This window comes from Natator depressus, chromosome 2, assembly GCF_965152275.1.
Source record: "Natator depressus isolate rNatDep1 chromosome 2, rNatDep2.hap1, whole genome shotgun sequence".
Classification (NCBI taxonomy): domain Eukaryota; kingdom Metazoa; phylum Chordata; order Testudines; family Cheloniidae; genus Natator; species Natator depressus.
Window position 1 is genome coordinate 205,226,048 of NC_134235.1, and position 15,686 is coordinate 205,241,733.

Below are 15,686 nucleotides of genomic sequence, written 5' to 3' on the forward strand. Positions count from 1 at the left end.
AAGGTTGGACATATGACCAGGGAAGAGTATAAAAATATTGCTCGGGCATGTAGGAAAGATATCAGGAGGGCCAAATCGCACCTGGAGCTGCAGCTAGCAAGAGATGTCAAGAGTAACAAGAAGGGTTTCTTCAGGTATGTTGGCAACAAGAAGAAAGCCAAGGAAAGTGTGGGCCCCTTACTGAATGAGGGAGGCAACCTAGTGACAGAGGATGTGGAAAAAGCTAATGTACTCAATGCTTTTTTTGCCTCTGTTTTCACTAACAAGGTCAGCTCCCAGACTGCTGCGCTGGGCATCACAGAATGGGGAAGAGATGGCCAGCCCTCTGTGGAGATAGAGGTGGTTAGGGACTATTTTAGAAAAGCTGGACGTGCACAAGTCCATGGGGCCGGACGAGTTACATCCGAGAGTGCTGAAGGAATTGGCGGCTGTGATTGCAGAGCCCTTGGCCATTATCTTTGAAAACTCGTGGCGAACGGGGGAAGTCCCGGATGACTGGAAAAAGGCTAATGTAGTGCCAATCTTTAAAAAAGGGAAGAAGGAGGATCCTGGGAACTACAGGCTAGTCAGCCTCACCTCAGTCCCTGGAAAAATCATGGAGCAGGTCCTCAAAGAATCAATCCTGAAGCACTTACATGAGAGGAAAGTGATCAGGAACAGTCAGCATGGATTCACCAAGGGAAGGTCATGCCTGACTAATCTAATCGCCTTTTATGATGAGATTACTGGTTCTGTGGATGAAGGGAAAGCAGTGGATGTATTGTTTCTTGACTTTAGCAAAGCTTTTGACACGGTCTCCCACAGTATTCTTGTCAGCAAGTTAAGGAAGTATGGGCTAGATGAATGCACTATAAGGTGGGTAGAAAGCTGGCTAGATTGTCGGGCTCAACGGGTAGTGATCAATGGCTCCATGTCTAGTTGGCAGCCGGTGTCAAGTGGAGTGCCCCAGGGGTCGGTCCTGGGGCCGGTTTTGTTCAATATCTTCATAAATGATCTGGAGGATGGTGTGGATTGCACTCTCAGCAAATTTGCAGATGATACTAAACTGGGAGGAGTGGTAGATACGCTGGAGGGGAGGGATAGGATACAGAAGGACCTAGACAAATTGGAGGATTGGGCCAAAAGAAATCTGATGAGGTTCAATAAGGATAAGTGCAGGGTCCTGCACTTAGGATGGAAGAATCCAATGCACCGCTACAGACTAGGGACCGAATGGCTAGGCAGCAGTTCTGCGGAAAAGGACCTAGGGGTGACAGTGGACGAGAAGCTGGATATGAGTCAACAGTGTGCCCTTGTTGCCAAGAAGGCCAATGGCATTTTGGGATGTATAAGTAGGGGCATAGCGAGCAGATCGAGGGATGTGATCGTTCCCCTCTATTCGACACTGGTGAGGCCTCATCTGGAGTACTGTGTCCAGTTTTGGGCCCCACACTACAAGAAGGATGTGGATAAATTGGAGAGAGTCCAGCGAAGGGCAACAAAAATGATTAGGGGTCTAGAGCACATGACTTATGAAGAGAGGCTGAGGGAGCTGGGATTGTTTAGTCTGCAGAAGAGAAGAATGAGGGGGGATTTGATAGCTGCTTTCAACTACCTGAAAGGGGGTTCCAAAGAGGATGGCTCTAGACTGTTCTCAATGGTAGCAGATGACAGAACGAGGAGTAATGGTCTCAAGTTGCAATGGGGGAGGTTTAGATTGGATATTAGGAAAAACTTTTTCACTAAGAGGGTGGTGAAACACTGGAATGCGTTACCTAGGGAGGTGGTAGAATCTCCTTCCTTAGAGGTTTTTAAGGTCAGGCTTGACAAAGCCCTGGCTGGGATGATTTAACTGGGAATTGGTCCTGCTTCGAGCAGGGGGTTGGACTAGATGACCTTCTGGGGTCCCTTCCAACCCTGATATTCTATGATATGATTCTATGATTTCAGCTGAAACTGTTCAGCCATTTCTGAGAATGAGGTTAGAGAAAAATATTTTGTTTTGCCATATTAAAAATTTTTGATGATCTTTTCTTTGAGAAGCTCTAGGGGGCCACGTGACTCGAAGCAGGGGAGTGGCCTTCATATCAGGGATGTGTCTTTTGCCATCCTTATGATGATCTTCCCAAATGTGGCCAAGTAATGAGCCTTTGAAAAATTGCAGCTTGCGCATGCTCAGTCGAGACTTACTAGAGCAGACTTATTTCATCAGGCCCACCTTCTTTGTGTCTGTAGTTCTTTATGCCCCTTCATAAGTACATATACCACCACCCAGCTTTGAAGGCAGAGCAGAGAACAGCGGTTGCTGGCTGGGTGCCCAGCTCTGAAGGCAGTGCCACGCCAGCAGCAGCACAGAAGTAAGGGTGGCAATGTGAAAAGTGAGATTCATCAATATCACTGTTCACAGCAGACTTAGCACCCCATTGCCACCCTTACTTCTGGCGCTGCTGCTGCCACCATGGGGCTGACAGCCAGAGCCCCGCCACCTTCAGGTGAGGAATTGAGGGACAAGAGTGGAAGGAGAGCCTGAGCCCGGGCTGCCTTCTATTGAGGGATTGGGAGGGTGGGGGTGGGTAGAAGGAGCGCCTGAGCCTGGGCATCAGGGCTCCGGCTGTCCCCTTTATCCTGCCTCCTGGGTGTGCATGGCCCTTCTGCATGAGCCCCAGTCATCCAGGGCTGACAGTCAGAGCTCTTAATAAATAAATAAAGCACACAGCTCGCCCCTCCCTTGACACATTCCCACACCTCCCTTGGGAGGTGTCCCCTATAGTTTAAGAACTGCTGTGCTAGAGCTGCTCACGTGAAATCTGAAGATTCTGTAAGCAGTGAAGGTGCTGTAGCATGGCGAAGAGCAGGTCTTTCCCTGATATTGCTACTCTGGACTGCTGTGGGGTCTGAAAATAAGAGTAGTGAGACTGTCTTTCCTATATTCTCAATGCCCTGCACATGCAACCTTCATTCTGTCATTTCCTATCTTTCCAATGCTCGCTTTGTAATCTTATGTTCTGGTGTTAGTAGAAATGATGTTGTCCAGCACATAAATATGCCTCTTCAGTTAGGAAAGATTCTCTGAAGTGGAGCCTCACATAGAGAGTTCCACCCTCACCACTCCCCCCTGATGCAACCTTTCTTATCTACCTGAACACATTCTATACCATACTAGAGTATTTATTTATTTTTTATACAGGGGCTTGTCCATCTTCCAGTGCCATATGCCACACCAACGGTTTCAACTCTTAGGCCTAAATCTTTAGCTCAGCACAAAGCTTAAGTAAATGGGGTTTGTGCAGTGGTACTCCATAGGACCTTGGAGGACAGAATCCTCTTCAAAACACAGAGCAGAAACAGTGCTTTCACTGTAGGTGGTCTCTGCAACTACTGCACACCACTCCCAATGGATCCAGGTCATCATAGACTCACCAGCCATGCTTGTTCCCCTTTTCCACCTCCTCATATCTCCCCACCTTGTGCTGCCGTAGAAGGAGCTCTTTTGGAGCTTAGCTCTATGGTGTGGAATGAGTACTGATACCTGCATAGGCTCACGTCATTCCCAGCATATACATGTTCCCTTACCACTCAAGGAAATGTACTGGCACCAGCATCAAAAGATGTGAAGACAGAAGTGATCAGCATTATCTGGTTGTGCTGAGTCAGTTTTACCAAATTAAGCTGTAAAAACAAAAGGTTCTTGCCCTTTGTTAATGTGTGTAATTTAGAAGGAGATAGTCTGTGTGAAGTTTTGCTTCATTACATGTTGACCAAACAGGGAATTCTTTTTACCTGTATTCAGAATCTCTGCTCAGGAGTGAGGAAGTCTGAATGCAGAGTTGTATTTTGAGTGCTCCATTTAATAGGATCCTGTTATTCAGGCCGTTTCCTAACTATGGGCCGTCTTCTCCTACTTAAAATCAGTGGTGTGGGATTCCCTCTGAAACTGGTCTCCTGGCTAGCTATCCATAGGATCTGGTCTCCTTGGAGAACACAGTTTGAGGAGATGATGGGGAAGGAGAGTTCTTTAATTGGAAAATATATATTATTAAATTATGATGTAACTAGCACCTAGATACTGCAATGTTGGTGCTTTAGAAAAGGGTGAAATAAATACATTCTTTGAAACCAATGGAGGCATCCTGTCTCATAGAGGAATGATGGTACATCTCTGCAAATCACACATTAATTTCTATTCAGCTGTTCAAATAGAGCAAAATTCTGATTACATTTGTTCCATTATGGAAAATGTACTGTTTTTCCTTTCATGCTAGAATAGGACTGCCTAGAGTTTTGGGGATGAAGAGACTTCAGAAACTTCCAGGCTCCCTGACTGCCCACCACAATATGTTCCCCTTATTCTTCCAAGCCAAGCTTGCTTCCTCCCCAAAATTTGTTCCCTAATCATTTTTCTCTTTTCTTATTTCCTCCTTCATTACTTCTTCCCCATTGACCTTCCCTTTTGTGAAACTATGTAGATTTGTTTACAGCTGCTTAAGGTGCACCTTCTGCCAGTCAGTGAAGCTCTCTTCTAAAACTGACTGCTTTGATGTGAGCATTGTTTATGCCTCTAATGCCACTTGGTACTGTTCTTCAGCGCTGGTTGTGAATGCCTGTTGTTGGTGTTCCTGTCTTCACATTCTGCAAGCCAAGGAAGATGGTGGCTTTGGGTCACAGACTCTATTGCTGGACTCAGTTTGGTGGTGGCAGTGGCTCTGGAAGAGAGTGAACAGCACTTGTAACCCCTGGAGATAGGAGCAGGAATGAGCCCAAACTGGATCCATGCCTCAAACCAAACCCACCTGATCTTTGGGGAATTCAGATTAAATGGAACCTGGATCCAAACTAATCTTGGTTTGGGAAAACCAACACACTACAGATGAGTCTTTGTAAGACCAAACCTGCCTCTGCCTTTTGAAATGGAGCTGATTCAAAGCTGGAACTATTTATCCAAAAATCTTCTCCCCTCCAATCCCCCCGCCCCCAAAAAAAGAAACTTTGGGGGGGGGTGAGTTAAAATGAAATTCAAAACATTCCTTTGCAAAAAAATAACCAAACCAAACTTTTGATGCTTTGTGAAACCAAAGCCTCCCTAATTTGGATGTTTCTAATATGGAGGAGGTGAGTAATTCTCTCTGCACATTGGTTCCTTATAAAAATTTTAATGAAAAGCCAAAACTGTCCTAGGAGGACAGAGTGACTGGGTTTCGCTAAGGCACATGGCCTTGGGAAATAATCTTGTTTGTTTCCATTCTCCATGAATTTGACTGGAGGTTGGATTGTGCCACTACCATGTCAAATTCCTGGTAATACAGAGAAATCAATGTGGAAATGTTTGCAACACTGAAACCTGCACCCCTTCTGTTGTTGTTTTTCATCACTGTCATTTGTGCTTGAATCTCCTTAGTCATTCACCTAGCTAACAGGGTCACAGTTATGTGAAGAGACCTACACAATTTAAGACCAGCTAAGTAGGGAGTTCCATTTGTCTAGTTACATTACATACATAAATATTTTAGCACTCCAGAGTTACTGACAGGCTGAAAATAAATGGTAGTATTGTTTAATTAGGGCTGTTAAGTGATTAAAAAAAATAATTAATTGCGCAATTAAACAATAATAGAATACCACTTATTTAAATATTTTTGGATGTTTTCTATGTTTTCAAATACATGGATTTCAATTACAACACAGAATACAAAGTGTACAGTGCTCACTTTATATTTTTATTACAAATATTTGCACTGTAAAAAACAAAAGAAATATTTTTCAATTCACCTCATACAAGTACTGTAGTGCAATCTCTTTATCATGAAAGTTGAACTTACAAATGTAGAATGCAAAAAGAAAAGGAGGACTTGTGGCACCTTAGAGACTAACAAATTTATTTGAGCATAAGCTTTCGTGAGGTACAGCTCACTTCATTGGATGTAGAATGAGGTACCAAAAAAACCTGCATTCAAAAATAAAACAGTGTAAAACTTTAGAGCTTACAAGTCCACTCAGTCCTACTTCTTGTTCAGCCAGTCGCTCAGACAAACAAGGTTATTTACATTTGCAGAAGATAATGCTGCCTGCTTCTTGTTTACAATGTCACCTGAAAGTGAGAACAGGCATTTGCATGGCACCGTTGTAGCTGGCGTCGCAAGATATATACATGCCAGATCTGCTAAAGGTTCACATGTCCCTTGATGCTTCAACCACCATTCCAGAGGACATGTGTTCATGCTGATGACAGGTTCTGCTCAATAATGATCCAAAGCAGTGTGGACTGATGCGTGTTCATTTTCATCATCTGAGTCAGATGCCACGAGCAGAAGGTTGATTTTCTTTTTTGGTGGTTTGTGTTCTGTAGTTTCTGCATCAGAGTGTTGCTCTTTTAAGACTTCTGAAAGCATGCTCCACACCTCATCCCTCTCAGATTTTGGAAGGCACTTCAGATTCTTAAACCTTGAGTCAAGTGCTGTAGCTATCTTTAGAAATTTCACATTGGTATCTTCTTTGCATTTTGTCAAATTTGCAGTGAAAGTGTTCTTAAAATGAACAGCATGTGCTGGGTCATCATCCAAGACAGCTATAACATGAAATATACAGCAGAATGCGGGTAAAACAGAGCAGGAGACATACAATTCTCCCCCAAAGAGTTCAGTCACAAATTTTAATTAACACATTATTTTTTAAACAAGCGTCATCAGCATGGAAGCATGTCCTCTGAAACGATGGCTGAAGCATGAAGAGGCATACAAATCTTTAGCTCAGCTGGCACATAAATATCTTGCGACACCAGCTACAACTGTGCCATGTGAATGCCTGTTCTCACTTCCAGGTGACATTGTAATTAAGAAGTGGGCAGCATTGTCTCCCATAAATGTAAACAAACTTGTTTCTCTTAGCGATTAACTGAACAAGAAGTAGGACTGAGTGGACTTGTAGGCTCTAAAGTTTTACACTGTTTTGTTTTTGAGTGCAGTTACGTAACAAAAAAAAATACATTTGTAAGTCACACTTTCATGATGAAGAGATTGCACTACTGTACTTGTATGAGGTGAATTGAAAAATACTATTTTATCATTTTTACAGTGCAAATATTGATAATAAAAATAATATAAGGTAAGCACTGTACACTTTGTATTCTGTGTTGTAATTGAAATCGATATATTTGAAAATGTAGAAAAACCAAAAATATTTAATAAATTTCAATTTGTATTCTGTTGTTTAACAGTGCGATTCATCGTGATTAATTTTTTTGTTAATTGCGTGAGTTAGCCGCGATTAATCGACAGCCCTAGTTTTAATTAAATCACAGTGCAGACAATATGGCTTATTTCAATAGAAGACAAATAGATTCTGTTAGTGGAAAATTGACTATAATATTGGTCAAAAGAGCTGTCAGGTCAAGTAGTCCTTATTGTTTATTTGAAACTCCTGACCATAAGTAGCTTGCATGTAGGAGTGATATAATAAGGCAGGTGTGCTGTACTTGGATTCCAAGAGGCAATTACTTAAAAAGCACAGCAAACATGGAGTATGATAGTTAGTTAGTACTTGCACAGTGCAATTGTAATGCCGACAGACCCTGGTCGTCATGGTGCAAGATCGAACCAGGGACCTCTAGAGCTTAGTGCATGAGCCTCTATAGGATGAGTTAAAAGCCGACTGGCTGTTAGCTACGGGCTGTAGAGCAGACTCATTTTATCTCTCTCCCTAAGTGGTCTTGGTGCCACTAGATGGGACAGAACACCACACCCAGGAGGAACGTCGGTTACACTATGCAAACACAAACAAATTAATCCTCAATACCCATGTAAGTAAATAAGGCTCATCCACGGGGAAACAGAGAAACATGGAATCCGGGTAAGTGACTTTCCCAATGCCACACATTAATTCAACGGCACATCCAGATTACAGTTTAGGAGCTCCTGACTCTTCATTCTGTGGTCTATCCTCTGGGCCATGCTTCCTTTACAAAAGCACAAAACCAAGCAAACCCTGAAACCAGCTATTATTCAGTTATTTTTTCCCTTGCTCTGGGGTGAAGTGAATGTCAAATAAGCAAAACCCAAAATCCTGTGAACGGAGCTTGAAGCTGGGATGCCAGGAATCCCAGGAGTTTTAGGGCTTGTCTACACTTTGTGCTGCTTCTCCCGTCCGCATAGGTATTCTGTCTTCCCGAGAGGTCGTAGCTATGTCGAGGGGAGAAGCCCTCCTGTTGACACAGCACTGTCTACACCAAGGGTTAGGTCAGTATAACTGTTGCTCAGGGGTGTGGATTTTCCACATCCCTGAGCAATGTAGTTATACCGATCATAAGTTTGTAGTGTAGGCCAGGGTTTAGTTCTGACTCTGCTGCTGACTTGCAGTATGACTCTGGGCAGCCTCTTTGCCTCAGTTTCACTACTAATAAAATGGGGATAATAATACAGACCTGCCTAGCTCACAAAGGTATAGTACAGATTAGTTAGACAATGCCTGTACATTGCTTTGAAAAAGAAGTGATAAGTGTTTTGTTAAATATCTTGAATATGAAAACTTAAAATGACTATTAACAGAAATAGATCTTGACTCACACCGTTGAATTCTACGGGCCATAGTCTTGCTAATGGCTCTGCCCTCCGTTTTGAATACTTTATGTTCTCTGTCCTCTGTGTTCTGTTCTCCCCATGGATGTAGGAAGGGCAACCTGATGGTGGCCCTGGTTGTTTTCTTCCAACATTCATTAATTATCTCCTGGACCATACAAGATTCTAATAGGAGAAACATTCTTTCATCTTTATATAATTTCAAATGAATATCTTTTAGTCTTGAAAACACAAATACTTTAAACCCTGGGATATGTATAGGTCCTTTCTTCATGTGATTTTATTTATTTTATATATAAACTGAGTCCTGAACAAATACGTTCTGCGAAGCCAAAACTTGGTCCCGTGGTCATTCTATACTTTGAAATCAATACGCAAAGAAGACAGAAAGGAAGAACCTTGTTAAAACTGTACTATCTGGGTACAATGCAGTTAATTTACATACTCTTATCCAAGTAGTTAATGAAAATTTGAAACATTAGTTTATTTTGATATTGGAAATGCTTTGTGTTTAGCAGGGTTTCAAATTGGAAACTATATCTTCCCAGGATAAGGTATTGTTAGTGTCCTGTCAGTATGATACAGCTCTGCCTCCACCACTGCCCACTAGTGTTCTGCACAAAATGTACATGTATTTAATATACACTGACACACTCTACAACCCCATTTCCATATATATGTGTGTCGATGGGCCACTGATATTAATAATACCATACATCATGTACATGCCCAATATGTATTACACCTCAGAATATCAGTCGATTCAGGGGAAATGAGTATCAGGATTAGAGGATGCCTGAGAGAGAGTTTAGTGTGTATAAACCTGTATTTTGATTAATTGTTTTTGTGCTATTTTCTCTCTTTATTCTCCTTTCATTGCAGCTCTGTAAATGTGTAGGCAACAAAAAACACGTCTTGTGAAATAAAAGATTACAGTTATGCATCAGTATTCCTGTAATGTGGCTCCTCACTAATGCCCCTCGGGAGGGTTGCAATGAATACCTGACATTAATTGGTTCAGTACTAGTATGTCTGACCTTGAAGAAATTTAATAGGTCAATTCTTCGTGGTGTTTACTAATACAGAAATCTTCTTAGACGGGAAGCTCTTCGGGGCAGGGATTATGTCTTCATATGTGCAGGATCAGAGCCTGTGAGTGCTACCACAAAATAAATATTAAATAATAAGGAAATACAAGGCTAATCATAAAGCTGCACTGCCGTACGGTATCACAAACAACGTTGCTTTCGGTAAATCTTTCATATCTTGGGATTCTCTATCAACTGGTAGATGGGAGGGCAGGGGCGGGGGGTTGCAGGGACAGAAGAAGGCGTGAGGAGAGGTACTGAGACAGGGGAGGAGTGGGTAGCCGGCTCCAGGCTCGGAAGAAGGTTTCAACTGCTCCCAGGCAGGCCCATTTCAGCCCTTACAGGTCCTGTTTCCTTGTCCCCGACCTGTTCCTGAGCCCTGCAGTGGCTACTCCAGTTCCTCTGAATCCCATTCTTGTCTCTGCGCCACCCTCCGTGTCACGCAGGGGTTTATGTGGGGATAGAGCCCCCACAATATTTCCATTGCATGGGGCACTAGCAACCCCCGCTCCTTCAGACTCCCAGTTCCACTGCTCCTGTGATGGATTATGGATACTGTACAGTTGATACATAAGTGCTAGTTTTACTGCTTCAAAAATAGGCGAAAACCTGTGTCTGATTTACTGAACAGTGAGACAAGGTGGGTGAAGTAATATCTTTTATTGGACTAACTTCTGTTGGTCTGAGACACAAACTTTCAAGCTACACAGAGCTCTCCTTCAGGTCTGGGAAAGGTATTCCCAGCATCACAGCAAAATGCAAGAAAATATATTACCTCACCCACCTTGTCTCTCTAATATCCTGGGACTGACATGGCTGCAACTATACTTCATACAACAATTACTGAACAGTGTAATGCCAAACCAAATTACCATGGAGCATTTTTGATTTTTTTTTAATAAATTGTCAGAACTGCAGTAGCTGAAATATCAGTTTGCATTTATGTTTCCTGCCTCTCTTTGTGCGGCTTCATGCACTTGTGGCAGGGTCTGCCAGGAGAATCTCACTGTGGTCAGAAACTCTTCATCAGTCACTATGTTTCAATGCACGCTGCTCAGTCAGCAGCGAACCCTCATCTCGTACACTGCACAGTCAGCTTGCTTTAGTTGCTCTGTGCTCATGGATATAGGCTGCGTGAGCAGAAATGGATGATTGTTCAGCTCCCTCCTGTTTAAGGGAGCCTAGCTGAAGAAAATCAGTGCACTGACCCATAATGTCCAAATCTCAATTTAGCTGAGATTCAAATTATGGATGCTCATGGGGTTTAGTTTCCTGTGTTGTTGTCTTGTTTTTGTAATTAAAATGTTGTTGAGAAGGAGGGAGATTTGGATGCAAAGCAGAAATAGAGGCTTAGAAACATATATATATGATCTTTGATCTCACTAGTTTTATTGCCTCTATTTAAACACACGAGTAGTTTTACAGCATGTACACTTCGTTTGAGTAGTAAGTTACCTATTGTTAGACTGCTTGAAAGTGTTTGCAATTCTGTGACTATTGTAATCAGTCTTCCAGTGTATTAATTAAACAAATAGTGAAACATGCATTCTTCAAATGGAAGATGAATACATCACTGGTACTGTGACTAACCCTCCAATACACTGTGCTAAAAACTGTTAACAAAAGTCACGAAGGGGAACCTTTCTTCATTTCAGCTCTCCAACCAGATGTATTAACCTTGTTTCTTAATTTAAATACTTCAGCAAAGGAAACTGCTTTCTCCCTCATTTTCAGCTCTGCTAATATATTTAAAAGGCAAGCAAGAGATCTGCCCAGATGCCTGATGCATTGTGAAGCTTTGGAGTATAAATTATGGGCAGAAATTGCAGTCTGTAACAGCTTCCATAGGGAGAAAATGTAGCTCTAATCAGCTACCTCAATTCTTTCCAAATCCCATGAGAATTTACCACTTTCTTTTTCTGTTATTCCCTCCTCCCCCTCCAAATTAAAGCAGAATGATGAAGTGTCTACTATTGAAGTGAAGGAACAAGACCAAGATGTTCTGGTGCTTAGAAAAGTGTCGTCACATAGCCCAGCCCCCACATCAGGGAGTGCCGAGAATGATTGGAGGTAAGAGTTTTTTCCTTGGGCGCTCAGAGAGAGAGAGAGAGAGAGAGAGACACGAACACACAAGCTGACTGCAGAGCTTTCAGCAGCCAGATGGACTCAGTTACCAGCAAGAGAAATAAGATGGCAAGATATTGTAGCATTTAGGGAATGTCTTTGTTATTAACTCTACATTATGGGAAGTTCCAGGGTGAGGATCTTTGACCCTCATTTAAACAGGAAGGATTCTGCTGCCTTTTTAGGCAGGGAGCTTCCCTTGCCTACATTTGATGTGCCTTATTTTAAATATATTGATGAAGAAGATGAGGAGGATGAATGGAGTAGCCGCTCACAGTCTTCAATTGAGGATGACTCTGTGGACTCTCTGCTTTCTGATAGATATGTGGTGGTATCGGGGACTCCAGAGAAGATTTTGGAGCACCTTCTGAATGACTTGCACCTGGAAGCAGTCCAAGACAAAGAGACAGGTAAGGTACAAATTGGATTCTGTTCCTAGAACACAGCTTTCTGTGTCCTCTTTTACTGTTTGTGATACTGTCTGCACATTTGGCTGACAAATTGGCATGTAATAGTGCATATAATGATCTCTGCTGTTAAGGGTTCTAAGTGCTGCATTTAAACTCACATGCTGGATCTGTCAGGTGATATGCTATGTTTATCAAAAGGAAATCAAATCAAATCAAAAGGAAATCAAATCCAGGCCAGTGGGGTTTTATTTTGGTTTTGTTCCCTCTGAAATTCTCACTAGTCCTTGTTGAAAGCCAGCTGACTAATGTCACTGCCTTGGTACCTGATGTCAAATATAAGGAGGAAATGTGAGAACCCGGCAAATAGAATGTGTTGAACTGGGGCGCACAGCCTTTGGGCAGAAGTATCAACAATTAATGAAACTATTCAGCAGCTACATGCTTCACAGCAACTTCTGCTTTTTTCATAAATGGCTTTACGTTGTTGCCTACATTGCACAAGCTGCAGTGTCTATTATACAGTACTCATGTCTCTTCAACCAGAGACTGTAATTCTTTGTAGCCTGCAGCTATTATTATATTGATCAGACAACTTGATGCACAGTTTATGTAGCAGTTCAATCTTCTAACTAAATACAAATTTTGCCACCATCAAAGTACATTTGGCATATCTACTGCTTCTTAAAAAGTCGTACAAACTTCCTTCAAAGCACAAGATATAGTATATAAGAGAATGTAGTACTTGTGTGTCTTCAGCTAGAGATTGTAATTTGTTCCAGCTTGGAGCAAATTATAATATTGATCAGGCTACTTGACATGTAGTGTATTTTTCAGCTTGATCTCCTGGCTAAATGCACAGTTTTCTGTCACCCGAGCTCCTTTGGTAGTTTATCAGGAGTGCCTACAACCTGAAATCTATTTACAGTTTTAGTGAATGTAGTTATGCTGGTGAAGTGCTGCTCCTTGAAGTCTTTAAACTACGATTTGAGGACTTCAATAGCACAGATATAGGTGTGAGGTTTTTTGCAGGAGTGGTGGGTGAAATTCTGTGGTCTGCCTTGTGCAGGAGGTCAGACTAGATGATCATAATGGTCCCTTCTGACCTAAATATCTATAAGTGTTAGCACAAAATCAACCTTCAGAGTTTCAAAATGCTGCTGAAGGGCTGTGAAATGTAGCTGGCTGGAAATGGAGTTGGTATTTTTTATTGTTCCCAATGGGGTTAAACTGCACATTCTCGATGCTTGTGTATATGCCCTACTACAAATGAGATTACGAAGAATAAACATGTTTAAAAGGATTAAAGTGACTAAAAGTATAAATAACATCTGTGACTCCCATAGGAATCTTAGTGTTCAGGTTCTCAGAGCAAGTCAGTAGTTTATTGTTGGACACAATGTATTTTCTTACCAATGATGCATAATTTACCCAAAGAATAATCCAAAAGAAATGCAAACTGTCTGATTATTATGATGTTCCCGGTGCTGCTTCTGTCTGCCTAGAGATTAATATTTTGTGCAGAGAAAGCACCACTGTCTGATTGTTCTGCTTCCTCAGGTATAATCATAATAGTGCTGTGTATAAATGTACTTGCACCAATTCTCAGGCTGAATTACAGAATTGGTTCATGAAAGGATATTCCTGGCAGAGAAATTCAGATCAGGGAAAAGTTCACTTATGCATATTAGCATATGTAGATTTGGGGAGATTAACTGGCCACTCCTATAAACTGCTATTAGTTTTGTTCATAACCTCATAATCCTACTAGAGAATGTTGAGGCCTTTAGTAATGTTCTGCATTATTTTTTAAGTGTAAAGAATTGCTGGCGTGTCTAAATCAGATATCTAGTGTATCTTGACTTTTTATTACCTCTGTTTTACCTCCCTGCTTATTTTTTCCCATGGGGGTCCCAACTCAGCTGTTCATTAGCATCTTTTTATTGTTCCAGAGTGTGGATGAAAAATTGCTTTTAAAACTGGCACTAATGCCACTGCTTGACTGGCTGTAAGGAGATGATAATATATCCTTTTAGGTTGAATGTCTCCTCTCTGCAGTGTGGTCAGTAGAAGCTGGGTACTGTTCAGAAACCAAGAATTTAGAGTCTGATGATGGATTCAGATTTCCATAAAAACAATGAAATGGCCAGCCCTAAACCATGACCAGTTTACCTGCAGTTACATGACAACACAGTTGTCTGTGTGCTGTTATTGTTTTCCTTTTATTTATACAGTAATATAGGGCTTATCTTTAAAAAATTGACTTTGGGTGCTACATTTTCAAATGAAGGCACAATGGAGTCACCTGTCAAAATTCATGCAAGTCCATTGTAGAACCACGTACTTCCTAACCACAAACATTTGTGTGTGAAAATGCGAGGTGTTGGGTGCACAGTAGGTACATGCACATCTTTGTGGTAGCACTTACAGGACCTATGCGGATGCCTACAGAGCAAAGCCTCAGGCTGTGGGGGCTGTTTCAATGCAGTGTAGGCTTCTGGGTGCAGGCTGGAGCCTGAGCTCCAGGACCCTCTCACCTCACAGGGTCCTAGGGTCTGGGATCCAGCCCAAGCCTGGAAGTTTACACTGCAGTGAAATTGCCCTGCAAGCCCGAGTCAGATGGCATGGGCCAGCTATGGGTTTCTCATTGCAGTGTAGACTTATCCTCAGTGGACAACAGAGATAGTGGCTTCTCTGTTTGCCTTGAAGCTACTTCTACCGGTTATTAGGGGACACTCTCTTAACCCATTCCACTAACATACATTCAGCAATGACACTGTTATGTTGCAGAGTAATGACGTCCTGAGTAATTTGAACCATTACCTTTGTAAGATGGTACAATTATGCTTTAACTGACAGCAATTGGGTGTATACAATCCACCTTCCCAGAAAGCTGAAGGCATAGTGATGTGCCCTTTACTTAATAGTCCAAGATGGCTTGCAGGTCCCCATTTTTTTTTTTTTTGAAACCACAAAGAATATTGTTAGGGTTGATGGTTCAGTATGACTGGCTCTTTGGCACTGATCTGTAACTGATGTGAGAGAATTTGCACTCCAGTGGACGTTACAAAGTCAGGATAATTTAGTCTGAGAGAGAAAGAGAAAGTAACACACTGCCCTAACATATGTGATCATTTCTTTCTCTAGCACTTGGTCCACAGAGAGGATAAGAGCCTACTATTGCTATCAGCTAACAGTCCTTTACATAGAAATATTTTCTGTTGATATTTTGAGAGACTTTGGAAACTTCCCCCAAAACTCTGTGGGAAACTTGGTAAAGTAAAAGAGCAAAATAAATGACAATTTAGTTTTTATTTTCATGTTCATAGGGAGGAATAAGAGTTTAGCAGAGTTAACATGCACTAGAGCATGTAATATAATAATGTTTTCAGTTGTTGAGAAAAATAAGCTCCAGTATTAACCCTAAAAACCCACAACTTTCCTTCACTTATATAGATTGTGAATGTATGTTTTCTGATCTTTAAAAGCTGGAGAGAAGAAAATAATTTATTATAACAGAA

At 41.7% G+C, this 15,686-nt stretch overlaps 1 protein-coding gene across 3 annotated transcripts in view; it reads left to right on the plus strand.

Moving 5' to 3' along the window:
* RAPGEF5 (Rap guanine nucleotide exchange factor 5) overlaps window positions 1-15,686 on the plus strand; it is a 223,964-nt gene that overhangs the window by 129,151 nt on the left and 79,127 nt on the right. For 2 of the 3 annotated variants that reach the window (XM_074945793.1, XM_074945794.1), the window contains exons 10-11: window positions 11,586-11,704; window positions 12,080-12,168. In XM_074945793.1, the coding sequence (XP_074801894.1) occupies window positions 11,586-11,704; window positions 12,080-12,168 (208 nt within the window). The remainder of the gene's footprint in view (window positions 1-11,585; window positions 11,705-12,079; window positions 12,169-15,686) is intronic. The other variant, XM_074945792.1, reaches the window with a different exon arrangement.